This window comes from Eutrema salsugineum, unplaced genomic scaffold (assembly GCF_000478725.1).
Source record: "Eutrema salsugineum unplaced genomic scaffold, Eutsalg1_0 scaffold_4, whole genome shotgun sequence".
Taxonomy (NCBI): Eukaryota; Viridiplantae; Streptophyta; class Magnoliopsida; order Brassicales; family Brassicaceae; genus Eutrema; species Eutrema salsugineum.
Window position 1 is genome coordinate 8,231,992 of NW_006256686.1, and position 25,918 is coordinate 8,257,909.

At 36.4% G+C, this 25,918-nt stretch overlaps 3 protein-coding genes and 1 pseudogene across 3 annotated transcripts; 3 read left to right on the forward strand and 1 right to left on the reverse strand.

Annotated features, from left to right (window-relative positions):
• The first annotated feature begins 443 nt into the window (after positions 1-443).
• LOC112084447 (helicase SRCAP) lies at positions 444-2,250 on the forward strand. The gene is given in 4 exon segments (XM_024153579.1): positions 444-1,551; positions 1,554-2,026; positions 2,028-2,072; positions 2,074-2,250. Coding segments are annotated over 4 exon segments (1,731 nt in total). The 3' UTR covers positions 2,179-2,250.
• Positions 2,251-11,824: 9,574 nt separating this feature from the next.
• On the forward strand, positions 11,825-14,766 carry LOC18014032 (UDP-glucuronic acid decarboxylase 5). The gene is made up of 11 exons (XM_006418833.2): positions 11,825-12,006; positions 12,106-12,187; positions 12,858-12,944; positions 13,028-13,115; positions 13,259-13,415; positions 13,493-13,581; positions 13,670-13,747; positions 13,862-13,955; positions 14,042-14,172; positions 14,263-14,303; positions 14,391-14,766. Exons 2-11 carry the CDS (start codon positions 12,110-12,112, stop codon positions 14,571-14,573), a joined length of 1,026 nt encoding a protein of 341 aa, XP_006418896.1. The 5' UTR covers positions 11,825-12,006; positions 12,106-12,109; the 3' UTR covers positions 14,574-14,766.
• Positions 14,767-15,685: 919 nt separating this feature from the next.
• LOC18014033 lies at positions 15,686-16,118 on the reverse strand. Its single transcript, XM_006418835.2, has 2 exons — positions 15,889-16,118; positions 15,686-15,732 (listed from the first exon to the last, which is right to left on the reverse strand). The coding sequence occupies exons 1-2, from the start codon at positions 16,007-16,009 to the stop codon at positions 15,686-15,688; spliced, it is 168 nt and encodes a 55-aa protein (XP_006418898.1). The 5' UTR covers positions 16,010-16,118.
• Positions 16,119-20,773: 4,655 nt separating this feature from the next.
• Positions 20,774-21,269, forward strand: LOC112084448 (annotated as a pseudogene).
• The last annotated feature ends 4,649 nt before the right edge of the window (positions 21,270-25,918 follow it).

Here is a 25,918-nt window from a genome sequence, read left to right on the forward strand (position 1 = left end):
ATAATATCCAAATTGGCAAAAAAATTGTTCATTTGAATTGCTTTGGTTACACGGTAATACTCTAACAAATGAATTAAAAACTTTGCTGTAGATTTCAGCATCTGCCTACTTTTAATCACAACTTATAAAATTCTTGGAAGCTTGTAATTACACCTTGAATCCGCATATTAACAATGATCCTCTGGATGCATGGACTTACTAGTCAAAGGCAAAATTAGATTGATATTTCATTTCATAAAATATCATAGGTCAAACGGAGAAAAAAAACGCATGGAAAACAAACTTCAAAGCTTCAATGTAAACGCTAGGTTAGACAAACAGAATTTAGTCAACATGTTATGGTACTACAATTGTACCAAAAAGATAACACAAACTTCATCTTCATATCCACACTCATCTATTATATATAGTCCAAATTTCGCAACTACAAAAACCAAATAAATATGAAATCAAAATTCACCTCAACCACCGTAAGCTTTTTCCTCATATTTTGTATCTTTCTATTGATCAACTTCGTTAGAGCCAAAAACAGTTATAACCCTAATACATCATCCGCTCAATGTCCCCCACCACCACCTTGTATTTGTAATCCAACACCATCGTTGCTGCCACCACCCAATAAGCAAGCACCACCATCATCATCCAGTGCCCAACCATTGCCTCTACCAGCGATCACACCACCCCCTCCATCAGCAATCACACTTTCACCTCCTCCAATAACCACACCACCAATATCACCTTCTTCTGGTGACATATGCTATAAGAATGATACCGAATTACGGATATGTGCTAATATAGTAACAGCCGCAGACGGTCTTTTAACCACTGGAAGGGCGGAGCCATGTTGTTTCATTATCCATAATCTCTCTGATGTTGATGCAGTTACTTGTCTATGCAAATCTGTTGGAGCAAAACCATCTTCACTCTCTCCTAATTTTAATATTTTCTTCAAAGTATGTGGTCATAGAATTCCACAAAGTTTTAGCTGTCCCAGACTATCCCCAATCATCCCACCACCACTGTTGAATCTTCAATCACCGCCTCCTCCACAGACCGCACCACTCCCTCCACCATCAACAACACTTTTGCCTCCTCCAATAACCACACCATTACTATCACCTTCTTCTGGTGGCATATGCTATAAGAATAATACAGAGTTACGGATATGTGCCAATATAGTAGCAGCCGCAGATGGTCTTTTAACCACTGGAAGGGCGGAACTGTGTTGTTCTATCGTCCGGGATTTCTCTGATGTTGATGCAGTTACTTGTCTATGTAAATCTGTTGGAGCAAGACCATCCTCACTCTCTCCTAATTTTAACATTTTCTTCAGGATATGTGGTCGTAGAATTCCACAAGGTTTTAGCTGTCCCGGACTATCCCCAACTATCCCGCCACCACTGTTGAATCTTCGATCACCGCCTCCTCCACAGACCACACCACCCCCTTCACCATCAATAATACTTTTTCCTCCTCCACTGACCACACCACCAATATCACCTTCTTCTGGTGGCATATGCTATAAGAATGATACAGAGTTACAGACATGTGCCAAATTGTAGCAGCTGCAGACGGTCTTTTAACCACTGGAAGGGCGGAACCATGTTGTTCCATCGTCCGTAATCTCTCTGATGTTGATGCAGTTACATGTTTATGCAAATCTGTTGGAGCAAGACCATCCTCACTCTCTCCTAATTTTAATATTTTCTTCAAGGTATGTGGTCGTATAATTCCACAAGGTTTTAGCTGTCCCAGACTATCCCCAATTATCCCACCACCACTGTTGAATCTTCAATCACCGCCTCCTCCACAGATCGCACCACCCCCTCCACCATCAACAACACTTTTGCCTCCTCCACTAACCACACCATCACTATCACCTTCTTCTGGTGGCATATGCTATAAAAATGATACAGAGTTACGGACATGTGCCAATATAGTAGCAGCTGCGGACGGTCTTCTAACCACTGGAAGGGCGGAACCGTGTTGTTCCATCGTCCGGGATCTCTCTGATGTTGATGCAGTTTACTTGTCTATGCAAATCTGTTGGAGCAAGACCATCCTCACTCTCTCCCTAATTTTAATATTTTCTTCAAGGTATGTGGTCGCAGAATTCCACAAGGTTTTAGCTGTCCCGGACTATCCCCAACTATCCCACCACCACCGTTGAATCCTTGATCATCACCTCCTCCACAGACTGCAACACTCACTCCACAAGCAACGACACTTTTGCCTCCTCCACTAATAACACCACTACTATCACCTTCTTTTGGTGGTATATATATATATACTCTAAGAATAAAACAAAGTTGCAGACATGTGCCAATGTAGTAGTAGTCACGAAAAGTCTATATATTAACCGCTGAAAGGGCGGAGCTATGTTGTTCAATTGTCTATAGATTCTCTCATGTTCACTACAAGAAAACAATCGTTTTCCAACGGTCCATTACGGCGGTTTTCAAATCGCCGCAAGCTTACAACGATTTTACGACGATCTTACGTCTAATTTTAAAATCGTCGTAACACCGTCGTATAAAAAAATCGTCGTAAACTCGACGTACAACGACGAATTACGACGATTATACATCGATAACGAGAGATTTGCTAGTAAATGTAAAATCGTCGCAAATTCGATGTAAAATTACAAAGAATATACGACGACTGCATTTCGATGTACATATTACGACGATTTTACGTCAAAAAAGAAGTTAGGTGGAAAACATTTAAAACATGTTTACCTAACAATTGCAGGGGAAATATTTTATCGCATAATCGTCGTAAACTCGTCGTAATATTATTTTTGAATGTAAATTCATCGTAAAATGTCGTCGTAAAAGCGTTGTATAGCCCGAAATTTTCCTATAAATAGATCTTCATTCCTTCTTTCAATCAGAACACATCATCATTCAAACATAAGAGCATCTTCATCTTTGAGACCCATTGTAGGTCTCTTAAATTTTAGTATAGTGTTGTAAATCCTTATATATTGGGTTGTCCATTGCTGGAAACCCGAATTAAGAGTTATATTACTTTGAAAAAAAGAAGTAATAATGTTATAAGGTTAATTTACTCCATTCACGTGGCTAGACGTGACACAATTGTCTAATCAATAAAAAGAGATAGTATTTTGAGTTTATTTTCAAGATGTCTATATACGAGCTAAGAAGTTGGATGTATATGCGTAAAGATTCAGTTGGGGCGTTGACGGAAGAGTTCAAGAACGGGTTAGAAAGATTTATGTTTCAGGCTACAAATATGGAGAGAACGAAAGATAGTGGGAAGATGTTTTGTCCTTGTTTGAAATGCAAGAATACGAGGTATACACTAACCAAAACCGTGTGGACGCATTTATTAAATAGAGGGTTTATGCCGCAATATTTTGTTTGGTATCTACATGGAGAATGATATGGCAGTAATACTTATGGGAATGCTGGTAGTAGTAGTAATTATCAAATTCATGTTGATATTGATGAATCGAATTATGGTCATCAGCCTAATCAGTATCAATATGATCAAAGTGTAGATCATGATAGGATGCACGAAATGGTGACTGATGCATTTCATGAAACGCATACTGGTAATGCTGTTGAGGAACCTAATGTAGATGCCAAACGATTTTATGATTTGTTAGACAATGCTAATCAACCAATCTACGAAGGATGTAGAGAAGGCTTGTCTAAATTATCGTTGGCAGCTAGGATGATGTCAATTAAAACAGATCATAACCTGGCTGAGGTTTGCATGGATGATTGGGCTGATCTTCTGAAGGAGTATCTACCGGAGGATAACTTGGCAGCGGGAACATACTATGAAATTCAGAAGTTGATTTTTAGTCTTGGTCTACCTTCTGAGATGATAGATGTATGTGCTGACAACTGTATGATTTTTTGGAAAGATGATAATCAGCTGGAGGAATGTCGATTTTGCCAAAAACCAAGATACATGCCGCAAACTGGTGGGCGTAAAAGGATACCGTACCAACGTATGTGGTATCTCCCTATAACTGATAGGTTAAAACGGCTTTATCAATCTGAAAAGACAGCTGCATCAATGAGATGGCATGCAGAACATACACAAGTAGATGGAGAAGTTGTTCATCCATCAGATGCAAAGGCATGGAAACACTTCAATATGGTATACCCAGATTTTGCTAAGTTCAAACGGAATGTCTATCTTGGTCTGTGCACTGATGGTTTTAGTCCATTTGGTATGTCTGGTAGACAATATTCATTATGGCCAGCAATCCTAACTCCTTATAACCTTCCTCCAGATTTGTGCATGCAAAGGGAATTTCTTTTCTTAAGTATTTTGGTTCCAGGTCCAAATCATCCGAAGCGAGCTGTCGATGTATTTCTGCAGCCACTCATACATGAGTTGAATCAGTTATGGTATACTGTCGTTCGTACATATGACTGTTCTATGAGGAAAAATTTTACTATGCGGGTTGTGCTTATGTGGACAATAAGCGATTTCCCCGCTTATGGTATGCTATCAGGATGGACTACACATGGGAGGCAATCTTGTCCTTATTGTCTTCATCGAACTGATGCGTTTCAGCTAAAACATGGTAGAAAAACTTGTTGGTTTGATTGTCACCGGAGGTTTTTACCAGATAACCATCCATATCGGAGGAACAAGAGGTTATTTATGAAGAACAAAAGTGTACATGTCCCTCCACCCGTTAATTTAAGAGGAGCTGATATACAGGCGCAAATCGATCATTGGAGGGCAGAGGAAACAGTAACGCGTGGGGGAAACTGGCACACTCCTGCAAATATGCCTGAAGGTTATGGAGTTCATCATAATTGGCACAGAAAATTATCTTTTGGCAACTACCTTATTGGAAAGATCATCTGCTCAGACACAATCTTGATGTCATGCACATTGAAAAAAACTTTTTTGATAACATCATGCATACAGTTATGAACGTAGCGGGAAGAACAAAAGACAATGGTAAGTCAAGATTGGACTTGCCTGATTTATGCAATAGAAGTGAGTTGCATCTACTGAGAAATGGAAAAGCACCAGTTCCTGTATTTCGGTTGAGTGTAGATCAAAAGTCAGCATTGTTCAGATGGGTTTCTTCTGACGTTAAATTTCCTGATGGGTATGCCTCTAATCTTTCCAAATCTGTTGAGAAGAGGGTAAAGTTTGCTGGGATGAAAAGCTATGACTGCCATGTGTTTATGCAACGATTATTTCCATTTGCATTTGCTGAACTCTTGCCCAAAAATGTCCATGAAGCTATTAGAGGCATTGGTGCTTTTTTTTGGGATCTTAGTACACAAACATTATCAGTTGATGTAATATCACAACTGGCATTGAATATTCCAATCTTGTTGTGCAATTTGGAAAAGATCTTCCCACCATCATTTTTTGATGTTATGGAACATCTTCCTGTTCATCTCCCACACGAAGCAGAGCTCGGTGGACCCGTTCAGTACAAGTGGATGTATCCGTTCGAGCGTTTCATGAAGCATCTTAAAGGTAAAGCCAAAAACCTAGCTAAAGTGGAAGGCTCAATTGTGGCGGGAAGTTTGACGCAAGAGACTTCACACTTCACTTCATACTATTTTGCACCGAAAGTACGAACACGCAAAAGAGCTACTCGTCGATATGATGATGGAGGAGTTGGCCATACATATGCCGTTGAAGGTGTACCTGACATATTCTCGCCGATCGGACGTCTTAGTGGAAAACTAAAAGAAGTTTGGTGGTCCAATGAAAAAGATTATCACAGTGCACATACGTATATCCTGTTAAATTGTGAAGAATTGTCATCGTATGAAAGGTACTTTTTAATTAATAATATCTTTACATAAGTTGTCAGTATTAATAACTATTTGTTGTTTTTCTCAGCACATTTGTTGATGAGGTTAAAGAATGCATATCTAGGGTTTGTGAAACTGAAATCAATGATCGTAAAGATCAACACTATGCCCAGTGGTTAAAAGGACAAGTACGTATAAAATTTTAATTAAAAGACTACTTTAATTTTGCTATATATCCAAATCAAGAAATTAAAGCGGAATTTTTTTCTTATTAGGTGGACCCTAATGATCCGGATGAATTTCCAACATGGTTCCATGAGTTACTACTAGGTCCGATGGCAAAAATAACTACAGCCTCCATGTATTTCACTCGGGGCTATGTTTTTCACACATACCGTCATGGTGCAAAGCGGGCGACAACTAACTATGGAGTTTGTGTGAGGGGTGAAATAGATTTTTATGGAGTTCTGCAAGAAATAATTGAAGTAGAGTATCCTGGATTGTTAAGGCTGAAAACTGTTCTCTTCAAATTTGATTGGTTTGATCCAACTGTTGGAAGAGGGGTACGTCTAAACAAGTTTGGAGTTGTTGACGTGAACAAATCACGGCGGTACAACAGGTTTGAGCCATTTATATTAGCTTCTCAAGCAGAACAGGTAACGTTTATGCCATACCCTCGAGTTCGATCAACAGGAATTTCATGGTTAGCTGTAGTTAAAGTGGCTCTGAGGGGCAAGATTGTAGGGGTTGAGGATGTTCCACTTCAACAGGACACTTGCGTAGATCTGTCTGAACCAGATGTTGATGAGGAGATTTTCTTAATAGACCCTCGGAACAGGCAAGTTGAAGATCTTCCCGATGATACAGAAGAAGAAGGTGATGATGAGTTTGCTGAAACCAATGATGACGATTTGGCGGAAGAAGACGGTGATGGTGATGAAGTAATAGAGGAAGATGAATCTGATTGAGTTTCATGCATTGTATTTAGTGAATGTTTGTTATTATGTAATTTGTAACTTTGTTTGTTTGAATTTTTTAAAAACCCTAAAATTCGATTTTACGACAGTTTTACGACGGTTTTTCTAAACCCTGAACCCTAAGTCTAGGTTTTAAGCCCAGAATGAATAGGGTTTCAACATTACGACGTCTTTACGACGAACCATCGTAGTATCGTCGTAAAGTTACGATGGTTTTACGACGAGTACACTATTTCGTCGTAAAATCGTCGTAATGTTGAAATCCAAGAATTTGAATCTTTTATATCTTATTGGTTGTAAGGTATTTCACAAATGTTTTTGATTGGTTATCTTATTTTATATAAAATGCTATCAATCTGAGCAAAATTAAAAATTTGAAAAAAAACATACATATTTACATGTTCTTATATGTTTTCGTAAATGCATGAGTAAAAGATTATACATTAGATTACGGAATTTCAATATTTACTATCTCATGTCATAAATCCATCAGACATGCAAAGTTGTAAACCTTTTGTTATATGTTAGGATACAATAACCTTCGCATTGTTCTTTATGCAATATCCCTTTTTTAAGATTTAGGGTTTAATTACTTTTTTAAAAAACATCGTAAAATCGTCGTAATATAATTGTAACTTTACGACGGTTTTACGACTAAGTTCTCTGAAACCGTCGTGGAACCTTCGTAACGTTTGCACCGGAAAGGCTCTTGATCCGAGGTACGAGATTATAAATGTTTAGCCGTTACGACGGGTTTACGACGGTTTATGGTATAATCGTCGTAAAACCGTCGTAACGGTCAAACGCTCTTATCATGACACGTGTCATGTCATGCAGTGGACCGACTGAAATACAACCAAATCGTCGTAAAATCGTCGTAAAGTTACGACGATTTTACGACGATCACAAAATCTATATAAGGGACGCGAGTTTTCCCCATTTCGTCGCTCATTCCTCTCTTCTCCCTTCTCTCTCTAATAAACTTTCTCTCTCTACCTCCCTAATCTCCTAAACCTCTTCCAAGCCAAATACTTGTAAGTTTTTCGTTTTAAAATAATTTTATTACATATTCTTTTAGATTTAGGTTCGGAATTTAGATTTAGGTTCAGAATTTAGATTTAGGTTTCGGAATTTAGATAGGCTCGGATTTTGTAAATTTAAATAACTATTTGAAAAATTAGTAACAATTTTTTTTAAATTTTGTAGATTTTGTTGATATGGCTCCTCGGGCTAAGAGATTTCACTACCGACAGCTAGTCGATTCTGATGGTACGGCCCCGTCTACCTCGGCGACCGGATCAGCCATCCCGGAGTCCTCGGGAACACAACGGACGGTTTCCCAACCGGTCGTTGTACCGCAGCCGGCACCGCCTCCACCACCACCAGCCGAACCAGCGGCTCCTGCACCGGCCGATCCTGAAGCTGATCCGATCCCGCCTGTACCGTATGCCCAGTTTACAGTACAGGATCTTCTGGTATAGCCGGGTCGTGAGACCATGACAAACTCGACCCGGATCGAGCCCCGAGAACATTTTGGTACGTAAATTTTTTCCTACAATATTTTTAAATTAATTAATATTTATTCTTATATATTTGAAATTAATTTACTTTTCTCTTTCCATTTGACTAGGTTTACGACCGACAATGCAGTCGGTCGTAACGTTGCGGATATCATCAAGGGGTTTTTCGTACAACCCCATACCAGCTGGAAGAAGCTGGATCAGGCTACACTTGACACTTGGTTCAAGTGTTTTGCGGTAAGTAATTTACAATTTCGTTTAATTTTAATTTTTAATTTTAACTTTTTACAATAATTACTAACTTTTTTTTCCTAGCAAAACTGGCATTGGGAAACATCCGCACACGGACGTGTGGAGACGGCCTTCAAGGAGAAGGTCAAATTACGCCTCAACAACACCGTTTTCGACTGGAAACGGAAGTGGGAGGTTGACGGCGACAAGGCCAAGCCGACGCCTATGGCCAATTCCGTCTGACGGGGCCTTGTCCAGTACTGGTTGGATCCGCACAACCAGACTACGACCGCCAAGTGTTCCGGATCTAGGTAAGTAGTTAATTCCTTTAATATTTATATTATTTGTTTTTATTAATTCTTATAATATATTCTAATGAAAATATTTTTCTGGAACGCTACTGACGATGCGGGAAATCGGAAGAACGTTCCGCACACTTCCGGCCAGATTCCTTTTGCCGGAAGACGGCTTATGATGGTAAGTAAATTAAAATTACTGATTTTTTTGTTTTCAAATAATTAACCCTTATTTGTCGATCCTAATTTTTTCATTTTGATTTTGTAGGTCGAAGATAACGGAGGAGAACTTCCTCCGATGACAAAGGTTTTCGCCGAGACGCATAAGAAGCGGATTGGCGAATTCACGGATCCTCGGGCGGAGGAGATCTACAACGCCGCCTGTGCGGCGATCGAGGAGCGAGACGCAGCTGACTCAGCAGGCGCGTCAAACGTCTCCCGGAGGTAGCTCGGTCCAATTGACTCCGGCGCTGACGGTGGCGGAGATGGACCATATTTTCGAAGAGGTAAATTTGATTACTATATTTAATTAATGTAACTTTAGTTTTTAATTGAATTTCTAACCATAATGTTTTTAAATATTTTTAGGTTGCCCCAAAGAAAAAGGGGCGGATATTAGGGATGGAGTACATCCGTGATACCCCGAGAGCTACAGCGACTGGTCACGTCCGGGTCCCGGATCCGGTTATCCGTCAGGAGATCGATTAGATGCGGACCCGTTACGAGACGAGGATCGACCAGCTCTACGGTCTCTTCGAGATCATGGGAGCCAACAACCCGGTGCTCATGGCGCAGTTGGACAAGCTGCGGGCTGATGGGATTGTTGGATCGTCTGCCGCCGGGTCATCCACTAGGACGCAACCGCCGGTGCAGACGGACGAGGAGATGTTCCGATCTCTCGGGGTTGAGCCTCCTAGAGCCGGAGATCAGACGCCGGCGGAAGCATCAAACCGAATACCCGGCAAGGAACACGTCTAGGACGATGGGGAGCAGGCCGGTGACAGGATCGACGATATAGATATAGATTTAGATTTAGAGCTGTAGGGTTTTTTTGTAAATTACAATTAATTTTAATTTGAAATTTTAATTTGAAATTTTAATAAATTTAAAATTGTAAATTATTTTTTTTAATTTAAATTTTAGTTCGAATTATTTTTTTTTTAATTTTCAATTATATTAAACGTCGTCTAATCGTCGTAATATCTTTATTTAAAACCATCGTACATTCGTCGTAAATATTACGACAAATTTACGACCAAAATATACGACCACAAATACGACGATTATACGTCCGTGCTTTACGACGATTTTACGACGAAATGATTAAATACTTTACGATTGATTTACGACGATTTTTGCGTCGTATATTTTACAACGATCTTACGTCGACCATTAACGACCACTTAACGACGGTCCAGGCGAAGACCAAGTCGACGCAATTCGATGTAAAATCGTCGTAAACTGTACGACGTATTTACGACGATTTTGTTTCCCTCGATGTTACGACGAAACGAAACCGTCGTATATTATACGACGATTTTACGACGATTTGTCTATTACGACGATGACTTTACGACGATTTCGTAATCGTCGATAGTTCGTCGTAATAGCTCTATTACGACGAAATAACGACTATTTTGACCATCGTAAAATGATGTTTTTCTTGTAGTGGTTGATGCAGTTACTTGTCTACACAATACGCAAATCTGTTGGAGCAGAACCTTCCTCTCTCACTCTCTCGTAATTTTAACTTTGAAAGTCATAGAATTCCATAAAGTTTTAGCTCTCCATAATACTTTTTTTTGGATCACTAAACATTTATCACATTTCAGTTTTATCTGCAATTATTTCTTTGTAAGCTTTTTTTTTTAATCTCTACTACATTAATACACTACCAAAGCAAATTTATATTGTGTCTTAATTTTTGATTTTTTACTATACTAGGCCATCTGAGTAAACTCTACATCTGTGTCTGGCTTAGGATTCATACCAGACTGTAATTTAACATCATATAGATAAACATTTATCGTTCAAAGAAGAATAAATAAATTATCTAATCATTGCCAAACATATTCTTCTTTGGTGCGTTATCACACTACACTAACTGCATACCAATCAATCGAAAAAAAAAATCATTGTATTTGTTTTTATCTCACATTGTTCTTTCAATATTACGTAAAGCCTTGGTTGTGAAGAGCACGAAGAGAACATATACCTAAAGCAATATCATTCGTAGTTAATTAGCAAAACAAAAAATGTATACATCATCTTGGACAAGTACTACTCCATTTCCCTAGCATACAATGTATATATCAACAATTTATAATTACAAATAAGTTGAACTTAGAACTTACAGATACTCGCCATCTGTTTGACATCTCATAATATTTTCTTCACAAGTTGTTTGAAAGTTTCCTACTATGTACTCAGTTTGGAAGTAGCAGAACTTGCAACTTCACTATTTCGAATGTAGATATTTTTGCATGTTATTCATCAAATACACCAAACGATATGAGCTCAACTCAGTTCTCTCTCAAATTCTTAAAAATAAAAATATCTTGTTGAATTGAAAACACGTATCTCACCATATAGTTATAGATAGGTCAATTAGTCAAATAAATATATTAATTCAAGTTTACACAATTGATTGAATACCTCAAGAAATGTACTATTAATTAAGGTCAATAAGTCAAATAAAAATATTTTTAACTAGTTTTGGGATATTAAATTAATTAAAATCATGCATAATTTAAGTCAAATTATTATTAATTATGATCAGGGAAAAATCAATTAAGAAATATGTTTTTAATATATGTGAAATGTTTAACATATTGATACGTATATTTAAAGTGAAAAATTAGTTAATAACTCCAATTGGAATAAGAAATAGCCAAAAAAATGTCGTACTTAACGAAATGCGACATCAGATCTGCGTTTGGTCAAACGTTTTCGTAATTTAGTAGGGAACCACAAAATTAATTTCGATTTAATTATCAATCCGCTTTTCGTGTTTTTGAAGTCTATACAGAAAAATAAAAAATCTGCTAAAAAAAATAACCTTAATTCCCAAATATATTCAAAAATTTTGCAAGAGGAAGTTCCGACACTTGGGACTTGGGAGTATAAGTAATACGATCTCTCCCACTCTTCAGATCACACCAATTTTGGTTTTTTAGGGTTCTCTGTTTCATCTGATTTCGGAATCGATCTCGTAAATTCCTCTCGACCTTCTCTCTCTCTCTAATCGCAATCTTAACTTCTCGGCTTTTCTGATTCGTTTTTTTTTTTGGTGCTCGAATTGCGATCTCAGAAAAATGGCGACAAGTGACAAACAATCTAGCCCAAAGCCTCCACCTTCGCCTTCACCTCTCCGCAATTCCAAGTTTTGTCAGGTGAATTTCACATTTTTTTTTTGGTGGAAATTTTGGGTTTTTGTTTCGATTCTGGCGATACCCATCAATTTGTGACCGACCCTTATTAATTTCATGAGTTGGATCTCGTCTTCCCCATTTGAAATCTACCATTACCTAGAAAAAGTTTCCCACCCATGGAATCACGTGTACGTTAGCTTGATTAGACGGTGAATCTCGTGTTCTGATCCTTGTTTGTTATGTCGGATCATTTGTGGTCTTGGTCCTATTTAGTTTGGTGAAATTGATCGTTTTGTTTCGTCCGGATTTTGTAATTAAGAAAGTCTGTATTTACTTTATCTCGTTGGCATTGTATAGAATCAAACGGATTTCTAGGTTAAGGGATCTTTTAATTGGTCACATGGGTAATTGAGATTGAATACTGGATATTCTACTCAGATCTGACCTGTGAGCAGAATAGTCCGTGAGCAGTCTTGGCCTATTTCTTCGCTACATTGTGCCCTGTGAGAGAGCTTAGTTAAGTTTAACTGAACTATAATCTTTAGGTTCGTGTTGTACTTTCTTCTGCTGATCTTGTATGTTCTGTGCGTTCCTCATCTTCTTGACTATGTGTGTAGTAAAGTTTTTTGATAGCCCCTTGTGAGGAATTCTCAAGAACATGTGTAATGAGCTTGTTTTCTCACTTGTACAGTCCAATATGAGGATCTTGATCTCAGGAGGAGCCGGATTCATTGGCTCTCACCTTGTCGATAAGCTGATGGAAAACGAAAAGAATGAGGTTTGGATTGAAATGCTTTAGTCCTTGAACAGTTTATTCGTCATTTTGATCAGTTGCTCATGGTTTATATAATTTTCTACCAGGTGATTGTTGCTGATAACTATTTTACCGGTTCCAAAGACAACCTTAAGAAATGGATTGGTCATCCGAGATTTGAGCTTATCCGTCATGGTATGGTCTTGAAACTCTCTAGCTTGTTGCTGCTATTGAGAACAGTATATAGCCTCCTTGTTTGATTTTTTTCTAGCTCCCTCTTTCCTTATCTCAAGAAGATCAACATTGTCCTCATTTCTATTTGGTTTTGGCATTAACAGATGTCACGGAGCCACTTTTGATCGAGGTTGATCAGATTTACCATCTTGCATGTCCTGCTTCTCCCATCTTCTACAAGTACAACCCCGTGAAGACGATCAAGACCAATGTGATCGGCACACTGAACATGCTAGGTCTTGCCAAGCGTGTTGGAGCTAGGTTTGCAAAACGTTCCCTTCTTTCTTCCTTACTTCTGTTCACCCTTCGCCTTTGTGACTAACTCTTATTCCAAACAGGATTTTGCTTACCTCAACCTCAGAGGTGTATGGTGATCCTCTCATCCATCCCCAGCCAGAGAGCTATTGGGGCAATGTCAACCCAATTGGTAGGCTCACACACTCATCACATTTTATTTTATATCTTATATATGCATGTCAGTTCACGGCCTTATAAGTTGGTTGCTATTATAAAAGGGGTTAGGAGCTGTTATGATGAAGGCAAGCGTGTGGCTGAGACTTTAATGTTTGACTACCACAGGCAGCATGGAATTGGTCAGTTGTATTTTCCCAAGACTTTAATGTGTCGACCTTTTTTGCCTGTAGTTTCATCAAGATTCTCTCATTGTTCTTCTACTGATTTACCTTGTGTTTGTTTGTTCTTTGTAGAAATCCGCATTGCCAGAATCTTCAACACTTATGGTCCACGCATGAACATAGATGATGGGCGTGTCGTAAGCAACTTCATTGCTCAAGCACTTCGGTTAGCTTCTATGCTGAATCTTTCAATCAAAGTTTTCTTTTTCCGAGCTTTAACCCAAATTGATCATTCTTGCCGTGAATATAAAGGGGTGAGGCATTGACCGTTCAGAAACCTGGGACACAGACCCGCAGTTTCTGTTATGTATCTGACATGGTCGATGGACTTATGCGCCTCATGGAAGGAGATGACACTGGTCCCATCAACATCGGTAACCCAGGTAAGCCTCGTAACACTCCTCCATTAAACCAAACACAAACCCACCAATCTCCTGAACTTGTTCTTTGTGTCTTAATCTTTGGTTTCTCAGGTGAGTTTACGATGGTGGAACTAGCTGAGACAGTGAAGGAGGTGAGAGACTGATTTCTCGATGGAAATGAGTTAAGTGTCTTTAGATTATTGTGTGTTCCTGTAATGATAAGCTGATTTTGGTTGCAGCTGATAAACCCGAGCATAGAGATAAAGATGGTTGAAAACACACCTGATGATCCAAGACAGAGGAAGCCTGACATCACAAAGGCTAAGGAAGTGTTGGGATGGGAACCGAAGGTGAAGCTCCGTGAAGGCCTTCCTCTTATGGAAGAAGACTTCAGGCTAAGGCTCGGAGTCCCCAAGAACTAAGAACTTGATCACCAAATCAAAAGCAAACGTAAATGCACTATAAGTCGATTCTACCTTTGAGTTTCCACGGTGCAGGTGATTGGTTTCATATGTAGTAATGTTTCTACTTTCTCAAATTGTTCGTAGAGAAAAATAAAGAGTACGAGGAACTTAACCTTTTTTATTACAGAAAGAAAAATTTACTTTCTTACAATTGCGTTTGCTTATACAGTATCGCTCGTCCTGCTTAACACAATATTAGCTCAAACTCCGCTTTTCAAAAACATGTGTTTAGTCTGATCTTGAGGCTCGTTTTTTTTCAAAGCGGATGACAAGGAACTACGTTATGAAAACAATTTCGCATTGTAATCGATCATCAAAGTTAAAACCAAAAGCTAATTACGCTACAACCTAAAGAAACTCTCTATCTATAAGATACAAGCTTTTATTGAAAGCCAATGATTTGTTGAGACTAGAAACCAAAACATATATAACGTATTCATTGGGGAAGGAAGACAGAGCCTTATTGAGATGTGAACTTGCATGAATTTTTTTTTTTGCAAAACTCGAAGAAATGGAGAAAAAGAGAATCCAGAATACATAAATTTCAGATTATTACTTTCTTGAGACAGTTTCAATAAAGACGCAAGAAATTCACGTTTTGAAACAATTCAAAAGCTGAAGCATCCACCCTATTTGCTAGAAATAAGGCTCTCAACTTCTACATTTGCTTCTGTTCATCATCACCTGAAACACCAAAACACAAGTTGAAATCTTAAGGATTTGGCTACAACTTTAAGGAGAGTCAATAATAGCAAACCAAAGCAATCAATACTGTTATTATCTAATGTCACACCGTGCAAGAACAACACAAGGAAAGAGACTCGTGTTAGTACCAGACATTTCTAGGCAATTCATAGACTTAAATGTCTAATTATCAATCTAGCAACTAAAATTTGATGAATTTTAATTCGACTTGGGATAATAGCAAAATGCAATTTGAGATACATCCACTTCATACGAATATGGATCCATTAACATAAACCTTAGAAACCTGAAGGCTCATTTGATCTAATCAACTCATGAAATTCGAAATCCAAAACTATCAAATTAATCAAGGTTGAGTTTTGGCTTTACCTCCTGTGTTGCTGGACGAACTTGGAGTTCTTCGCATCTTCCTCTGCAAATTATGCGAAATTAGGGATTTCCACAATTTTAAAACTTATCCAATAGAAACATAAATCCGATCTTAACCCATAATACAGAAACGAGTGGGGAGAAAAAAATGGATCTTTTTTTATTGAAGAGAAATGATCATTGGGATCCGACGACTTACCAGTGAGTCCGGCGGTTAGCTTGGTGATGAGGACGCCGGTGACGGCGAAACCGGTGAGGAATGGCCAGCAACGTTTCCATTCCCTCTTCAAGAACACCGGCCATGGATCGAACAGCCTCATCTCTCTCAATTTCTCTCTGCGCAAATGATTCTGATTCTCGCTCTCTCTCTCTCTCTCTCTCAGCTCCGGTTGTTGTCAGCTGACTGCTTCGCGTGAGAGAGACAAATCTGAACTAGTTTTGTAAAAAGGCTCGCATTTACTGTGGGCTTGTAGCCCTAAATTGGCCCATACTAAAAGCAGCTCCAACGCAAGTATCTATAGGGGTTTTACAGGTACTTTTAATTAAAAAGAAATGTTTTAATGGCATAATAAAGCAGAACCGGTCCTTTAGACCATGATTATCGGTCGATTTTCTTGGGTTTCTTTTTAAATTTTGGGCTTTTTTAAAAATCAAAAATGGGTTTAATAAAGTGGATCGATCCTTCTTTCGCGACTTTAAAGGATCGTTTCTCCTGTGTACGTGGCAGGATGTGATAGGAGGTTAAATTGGGGAGAAAATTTCTGAACAAATTTTTTTTTTTCCGCGACCATTCTTGTCTCGGGAGACATTCATCTCTTCTCCGTCGCCTCTGAATCCTCCTCGCGTCTTCTCCGACTTCGTGATGGCGTCGACGGTTCTACTTGATCTCGCGTCTTCTCCGACTTCGTGATGGCGTCTCGCATCTTCTCCGACTTCGTGGTGGCGTCGGCGATGCTTCTTCATCTACTTCGAACCGAGTGGTGAAATCGGTCTGAAGATTCGGAGCTTTCAAATCCTTGCATGGTAGGTAATTTCGTTATCAATCTTCTCATTTATCTCTTACAAGTGTTATTTCCTCTAAACCCCTTTGGTAATCGATATAGCTTTTGTTAATCGATTTGTGTTTAGGCTAAATGTTGTTTCAAATTAGATTGAGTTGGAAATCTTGTTTCTGGGATTTGGCTAGACGTTTGTATTGGATTCTTAGATGCATATGATTTGGTTAAGATGTTTTGATTTGGGGTTTAGGTATAGCGATATGGTTTGATATGATTTGATATCATTTGGTTCGACTTAGAGAATGAAACTTCATAGACCTTGTTATTTTTGATCGATGGTTTTGTTGGTTGTGTAAACTTCTTATAAATCATGTTTTGGTGTTTGTTTTTTAAGTTGGCTTTGGTGCTAATCTTTTGTTGTTTGTTCCAAGCTTTGGTTGCAGGTTTGTCCTTGTTCTTCATCAAACAAAGAGGAGAGAGGGATCATTCAACCAATATGTAAGGTTAGTTCACTGCTCTGGTTAGTTTAGCTTTGTAAAAGGGTTAGTGTAGCTTTGTATAGGTATTAGTGATTAGGCGTGTAATAAAGTGATAGTAATAAATGGTTTAGGGGCTTTGGTTCGCTTTGTGTTGAATGCTGGTATGGTGATGAATGCTTTGTGTCATGTCGATATGGTTGTGTGTGTGTTGAATGCATTTGTGCTCTTTCTTCTCTTCTCTTGTTACCTTTTTTTGCATCTACTTCTTCTCATTCTACTTAAACGAGTCATTGAACTCTCTTCTCAAATTGCCTTGTTATCTTTCTTCTCTTCTTGTTCTCATTCTTGTTCTCTTCCATCTCTTCTCAACCCTCTTGCCTTGTTCTCTTTCTTCTAAACCCTCTTCTCTTCGTTTTCTTCAACTCCTTCAACTCGTTCACCTTCATTCAGGATATGTCTTCATATCCCTTCAGCCATTCCTCTCATTTTGTTGAACTGTTGAACAGTCAACAAGAGAGTGCAGCTACTTACCCTTGCGTGGCACTTGGATCATCACAGCCTCCATTCTTCTGCTCACAAACGATCCATGGAGATGCAAGCTGCGGAGAAGACAAGGAGAAGGATAGAACAGCGAGGAAGCAGTGGACGCCGAGTGATGACATTCTTCTCATAAGCTCCTGGCTCAACACCTCTAAAGATCCGGTGGTCTCCAACGAGCAGAGGAGTGGTACTTTTTGGAGTCGAATAGCAGAGTACTTCGCAAAGTCAAAGCCAGCAGGAAGTCAAACCCGAGAAGCCATTCAATGTAAGCAGCGGTGGCAGAAGATAAATGAAGCTGTTTGCAACATTAACCTTCCTCAGGGTCAGAAAGCAACATTATTTGTTGAACGTCAAGAGGGGTTCCGAAAAGATGTGGAGCGTGCTTTTGGAGTTCTGCAAGCTCGATTTGCCATTATTAAAAATCCGGCTCTTAGTTGAGATAAAGAAAAAATTGGAAAAATTATGAGGGCTTGTATCATTCTCCACAACATGATAGTAGAAGACGAACGTGACGGATACCAGTTTAATGTTACTGAGTTCCAACAAGGAGAAGGAGAAGGAAATGCACAGGTGGATCAAGAATACTCTACAGACATGCGTTCAAATATCGTTGAGATGTTCAATAATCGGAAAAGAGTTCGGGATATACAAATTCATCACCAATTGAAAGCAGATTTGGTTGAGCATATATGGCAACGATTTGGAGATCATTAAGTTAATAACTGAGTTTTATTGTTAAATTTGGATTATTTCAAATATTAAGAATATTCTGTTAAGTTTGTGTTGTTTTCTAATTTTGATTATTAATATCTTAAGTTTGTGTTATTTTCAAAATAATAATGTAATTTCCTAAATAATAAACTTTTCAAAAAAAAAAAATTTACAGAAATTCATCTAAGTTTCTCCAATATACAACAAAATAACATAAGTTTCTTTAGGAATTTCTTCCCTTAACTTTAATAATAGAACTAGATGAATACCCGCGTGTACATACGGGTGTTTTGTTTGTTTTAATATACATTATAGAACTACATTTTTCTACAAAATTAACCTGTTTTTTATTTTTGATAATATAAATATCATCTAGATTTGTAAAAATAAAGTCATTAAATGTGATTTTTTGTTTAATATAATTTATTAATAGACATTTTTTTATAAGATTAATCTAATTTTTTGTATTTGGTAATATGAATATCATATGAACTCGTAAAAATGTAGTCATTATTTTTTGTAGATGTAATACTTGTTATTTTTGCACCCAACCAAATATTTCTTCATTATTATTTTTCTCAACCTGTTTTTTTTGTTTGTTAGTTAATTTTTAATGATAAAATATATATTTTGTAAGACAAATTTAAAATATTCACCAAATCGTATTTTTAACGCATTTCCATCATTCAGAGATATGTTTTCGCATATATTTTGTGTTAAAGATTAAAGCAGAGAGAGTGAGAGTGGAAAAAATATGATATTGTAGTTTACGAAACCTCTATTTTTTGTGATGAACTGAGCAACCTGAAATGTTATATCCCCAACTGACCTTATTAATGATTCTTCAGCTTATGTCTAATCACTACAAATAGGAAGAGCGTCAGGAAGATGGTTTTTGTCGAGAGACTTGGTGCACTTGGAAGTAAAGAGCAAATATTGAATTTAAATGAAATTAAACCCTACAAACTCGTCCTGTTCACAGTCCATATTACATGTTTATTTGAAGAATTAAGTCCTTTAAAAAAAATTCCGCATTACCTTCCATTGGAAACATGTCTTCGATATCATAGATGAAGATCAGAAGTCTAAAAGAGCAGATGAGACACAAGCCAATCAGGCAACCAAAGGATAAGGACATCAACTTTTTGCACATATCTATGGCACTTTTGTCTCAAGCTCCACTCTCAAACTTCCCTTCTTGACGAAAAGTTATAGCTACCATCCCATATTTAATATCATAACTGAAACTTCAAATCATACATCGAATAATAAAGTAAGAGACTTTCAACCAAAATTCAAAATAGATTTTATTAGAATTTAGAATTTCAAGAGCTGACCTTGAAGCTTTGTCATTGATTTGCTTAAACAATACAGCTCATTTCCTTGTCTTCTTTGACTAATCAATCAAGATTAAAGGAAAAAAAAATCAATGAGCATAATTTGAACTTAATCGTTCGAGATTAGCTAAATTCCTTTGAGATGAGCTTTTCTTAACAATCAGGCCAAATTCCCAACATAAACAATTATAAGAGCTTACTCTTTACTTCAAATCTTCCCTTCAAAACCATCTTATCCTCTACTTTCTGCCTCGTCTCACCAAGTGTCTTCTCTACGTTGTCGTGCTTCTTCTTTGTGCCCAAACAGTGTTGTGTTCTTCCTTGTTCTTGTTGATTTCTACCCGAGACTTCAAGTCTCAATCCTTTATCCCGGTGATAGCGTTGTCATCGGTGGGTATGCCTTTATTCAAAGAAAATGAATCAATGTCTATGTAAACAAAATCAGAATGAATTGAATACAAGGAATATAATGTAACTTTCAAAAACCCATAAATCAAAGAGGAGACGAAGAATAAAAAATCTTACCTATTGACTTGTGGAATTTTGAGTCGATATTAGAAAACATTGGAGATTGTTTGAGATTGTTTGAGATTCCATCTTTCCAACTTCCAAAATGGAAATTAATTTGCAGTTCATTATGAACCATAAATTAATATGCACTTTTCTTTCGGTTTCTGTGTTCAATTAAAAATGAAATTAGTATAATTTAATAATTTAATTCTCTCATAATTTTTTTTAATCTGATGTGTCAAAAAAAAGGATGCTGATGTGTCAAGATTGTGAGACTCAAATGAGTCTTTATATAATAGATAATAAGAGAGAAACTCAAATGGATTTCTCCAATAAACATGGTCTTATTTAAGAGGTTGAAGAACCTCTATTAAAACTCATACGTGTCCATTTCTCATTGGTCACATGTGTTTTTTTTTTTTTAATTAAATACTCTGGTAGAGTCTTTGTCACATTTTTTTTGAGAAAGACATTTTCTCCTTCGACATTTCTCCTTCGGCTAACGACCAAAACTCGAGTACATCACACGAGCCAACGGCCAACACAACGTAAGACCAGGCTTCGCCACACGCCGCCCATGGAAGTAAATGCTCGACCTCCACTCCTTCGACTTCCCGTGCAAAATAGCCATCGTGATCACCAGAGTCGGAGCCAATGCCGTCTACTTCCAAACCAACTACACCATAGTCGTTCTCTTCTCCGTCTTCCTCAGCCTGGTCTGGAATTACTTCTCCCTCTATCCTACACACCTTAATCGGCGCGTGGCTCTTCCTCTACTTCCTCCATGACGAACCGCTCACTGTATTCGACCGCGACATCGACCACCGTCTCGTCATTATCTTCATGTCCGTTCTCACTCTTTCGATCCTTTTCTAAACCGATGCAAAGCTCAATATCGCGGTGGCCGTTGTGGCAGAAGCGGCGGCTGTGTTGTCTCACGCAGCTGTTAAGAAAACCGAAGACATATACCAAAACGACGATGAAACCAGTCGGTTACTTCCCTAAGTTATATTGATTGATGATCTTCATTTGCTAGAAGAAGATGTCACATTATGACAACGATTGTTTCACTGCGTTTGGATTTTTCAAATTTATTATCACTAAAACTTATAGTTAGCTTAGGTTCAAAAAAAAAAACTTATAGTTAATCAGCGTTTATGTTTGTGTGCCTATTTTTATGGTAATTTCTGATGACTAAAAAATTATTACATGACACTCAAAATAAAACAATAGTTACTTGAGAAACAAACAAAATAAAAGTGCATTTTTCAAATGAAAATTTTTTTTAAAAAAAAACCTTTCTTAAAGAACCTACCATTGGACACTGAAACACATTAAAAATCTAATGAAGATTCTAAAATATAAAAGTAACAAAAATAACTATTAAAATAATGATTAAAACCTCGCTCTATCATTGGAAGTGGTCTAAGCTTTTAATATAAAGGTATCTATGTCTTTTCGATATACCAAGGTTTGATACATTTTAAGGATAGGTGTTTTAGACGAGTCAATTACAAAATAACAAATTTTATTATTTGAACTAAGTATCTGCCCGCGTCGCGCGGACATAATCATTATATAAACCTTATTATAATTTGATTATTGAAATTCTCGTAACATAAACATCACATTTTTATTTTCAATTTTCGCCAAGCACGGGCTTTATATATTTAAGAAATCGTATAATATTTTTATATTTGAGTTTATGAATAATAGTTAAATTATATAATATTTTTTGTCAAACTTTCGGTATATATCATTTTTTAAGATGAACAACACTTATTTACAATAATAAAATGAAATTATACCATTAATATTAATCAAATATAGAAAAAATTGTACTTTATATAATAAACGAAATAAAATCTAATAAATATTCCTTCAGAAAAAAAATTTCTATGTCTAAGCCTCTAAAAAAGCTAGTATCACAATTATTATCACAATAAAATAAATATTAATAATCATCACAATTATATGTCATTTTATCACCTAGTAATGATTCTGATGAGGTTCTTTCTATTTTTGATTTTCATAATTATTATATTATAATTATAACAAAACATGACATATATAGTCAACTAAATTAGCGGTGGTAAATATGACTGTTATTTTTCAAAACATTGCAAACACTACTATTGGTTGTCGTAACGGTGATTTTCAATTTAAAGTAGTACCCATTTGTTACTCGTAATCAGATTCTATACATTGTTAAGAATAACTGCATCTATTTTTGAAAAAAATGTCTCCTTGCACGATGATTTCTGATTTAGGTATAGCATCTGATCGATCTTCTATCTGTGTTCAAGTTATCAAGAGTGTCGAGGAAAGCCTAGGTGTTCACGGTATTCAGCGATCGTTTATATTCGCAGACGAACATGTAACTATAACTTCAAAAATAACATACTGTCTGAATCTTAATATATTACTGTCTGAATCTTAATATATTATCAATACCATCATTATTTTTTAACTGAAAATCTAGGGTGATCGAATACGTGCATCGATTCCGAATCGTTTAGTAGACCATTATGAAGGCATGATGTGTGATAAAGATTGGTATTTCATTGGTAACTTCAAAATTACTCCACACATAGGAACTTCGAGGATTACAGTCAATGGTTTCCATATCTGTATCGATGAGGATACTCATGTTAAGAAGACATCGCCTAAATCAGATGACCAGTTGTATTCATTTGTTAATTTTAGAAATTTCCTTGACGAATCTCTGATGGAAAACATAGACATTGGTATGTTTTCTTAGTATTTCATTATACTCAATTAGATTAATTAATACTCTACTTAATTATATGAATATATTGCTTTATGCTAGTTGATTTGATCGGAGGTATTATCAAAGTTTGTCAATTGGAACGTCAAGACCAATTTTGGATCGGAAATCAGAGAATCAACTCAAGTGTTCTAAAATTTACAATAAGAGATTTTGAGTAAGAATCCATTGATACAAAGACTAATACATATATAAATCTTTACTATCATATTCTCGATGTTAAGGAAAATGATATATTAATTCTGATTTTTAGGGGTGTCGACATCAATTGCATAGCGTGGGGAAGAGATGCTGAACATTTTGAGTCCTTATGGAAAAATACTCCTCGTCGCAAAATCGTTTTCTGTGTATTGAGATTTTGGGAGATGTGTCGATATGGAGGTTATTTCTCATTCTATCGACCAACTATATATCAATTTATATTTATATCAATTGTAGCTAATATAATTGTCTATATTGTACAGATGAAATATGTGTTTGTTCTGGTCGAGAATTCTCTGAAATATTGTTCGATCCTCCAATTCTTGAAGTCGAAAATTCTCATTTTATGTAAGCATTGTTCACCGTTATCATCTTGTAAATTTACTAAACAAAATTGTTGAATATTCGACTCATTATTTATCTTGTTCTTGCAGGCTTGACTACACTGATGATTTTAACAACATTGAAGATGGCTACTTTTTTGATCACTCACCTATTTTCCCTAGCCATTGAATCTACCAATTTCATTTGATGTTTTCATTTATTTTGTTTGACAATTCTATTTGACTTTTTTCTCATCATTTTGAATTTTAAAACCCTTTAATTAGATGAAAGAATTATTATACGTAATAAAATTAGAAAATATTAAGATAACACATTAACAATATGATTGATATTGAAAACATTATTAATTACTAATAAATTTAATAGATCAGGGCAATAACCGAGATATTCATAAATTATAGGACTAACCTCTTGACCATCCAAGACCATCACAATTTATTTGTTAAATGAAGAGTCGAATTTTGGTTACAACACGAAATTTTTTGGCCCATAAGATGTATACAAATTTTGGGCTCAGATGATATATAATTTTAATGTAACATAATAAATCGTTTACATCAAACAGATTTAGAATCAAATCAGTTATTATATATGTTATTGACATACTTTTTAATGATCCAACACGCGGTATTTTTTGACAGAACATTATTAAGAATAATGACATATGCCTGATTATCCATTCCTTTATTTTATTTACACTCCAATCGATTAAGACACAATCGTTTATCGTTTACATGCGGTTTAGGCATTAATATTATATATATAATCAAAAATGTTAAGTTTATTGTATATTGGAGATATACATCTACAAAATATTATACATATACATATATCAAAAACTATAGATATCCATCTATTCAAATCTATAAGAAGTTGTCAGATATATTTTCAAAAACGCAATGAATACTTAGCCCTTTGAGTAGACTATAGTTTAAAAATCAACTTTTCAAATCACCATACATCACCAAAAAAGACAAAACACTACAAAATCATTGATATACAAATTTATTCTAAACACTAAAGACAATGTAACGATATCATTCATAACATTCATAATATTAATAAGACATAATCATTCATAACATTCATAATATAAATAAGACATAATGCAGTATGCATATAGTCAAACCAAAATAGTAGATTAAACAACAACCGATATCATTTAATAAGTATCATAATATAATAGTTTTACAAACATTAAAAAGAAAGATAAGGAATTGACATTCCATCGATAATGCATTAGTTAAGGCGGTATCGCCTACAAAAAACAAAATCGATATGTTAGATCAATATATCTAAAAATCAACTAACAAAATATGTCAATAAAGAAAAATTAAATTTAATACTTACTTAGCCCTGAAATCGTCAATCTCGTCATCAACAGGATTACACAGGAAATCAGAGCAAGGAGGGTAAGACCATAGGACAACCGAATTCTTATCAACACCTATCATTAATTTTACGAATCAGAATTAGAAAAATGCAAGATTAGCTATTCTAAAATACTAAAAAAAGGAATAAAAACCTACCATGACCATTAGTCATCTTCCAAAACCTCAGCACAACACTGATTCACTTTGATTACGCTGATAAACACTATGCAGATTCTTAGCCAAATTCCCACGGGTGATACATGGCAATACACAATCTCTCATAATTGATTAAAATAGAACAAAAAGGTTCTTCCAGTTTAGATGTCATAAAACCAAAACGATACATTGTTTTTTTTTTTGCATAAACAAACGACTTATGGATATAAACTCATAGATCTTACCCTGCATCAAGAAGTTCGAATCGAACATATGTTGCATTATCCCCATAAGCATCGCTGTTTATCTCACAGAGATCACCCATCTTCAACACGGTTCCCATTACATCTATATCGAGTACAAAAAAAAAGTGATATTAACAAAACGATATATTATACTAAAATTGTCACAAAACTAACAGATGGTTACCAATATTACCAATTAAAAACTCAAAATCTAATCCGCGAGTCACGATGTCAAAGAAGCGTGTGCAATTGAGATGCAAGTGTAAATTATGGGTTACTGGAGAGATAGGAATCACGACCGTATGAGATCCGAAAATAAACCGATGCCTGTTTACTGTTATGCATATCGAACCACTGGCCTTCTTAACAACGAATCGACGAACCCTAAACCAGTAACCTTGTTTAAGTACAGGTCCATGCAGAGCGATTTCATCGGGCATGACAGTTGCGCCGATACGATGACCCTAAGATCGATTTCGCATAAGTTCAAGTGTAAAATCAAAAAGAAAAATTGCTTTTAAAAACAACCCTATGAAATATATAAAG

Excerpts from the sequence above, each read along its gene's own strand:
- LOC18014032 (XM_006418833.2), top strand. The coding sequence starts at position 12,110 with ATGGCGACAAGTGACAAACAATCTAGCCCAAAGCCTCCACCTTCGCCT. Across the intron at positions 13,956-14,041 it reads TTCATTGCTCAAGCACTTCG|GGGTGAGGCATTGACCGTTC; the intron begins GTTAGCTTCTAT and ends GTGAATATAAAG. Across the intron at positions 14,173-14,262 it reads CATCAACATCGGTAACCCAG|GTGAGTTTACGATGGTGGAA; the intron begins GTAAGCCTCGTA and ends TTGGTTTCTCAG.
- LOC18014033 (XM_006418835.2), bottom strand. The coding sequence starts at position 16,009 with ATGAGGCTGTTCGATCCATGGCCGGTGTTCTTGAAGAGGGAATGGAAA. Across the intron at positions 15,733-15,888 it reads GCTAACCGCCGGACTCACTG|AGGAAGATGCGAAGAACTCC; the intron begins GTAAGTCGTCGG and ends CATAATTTGCAG.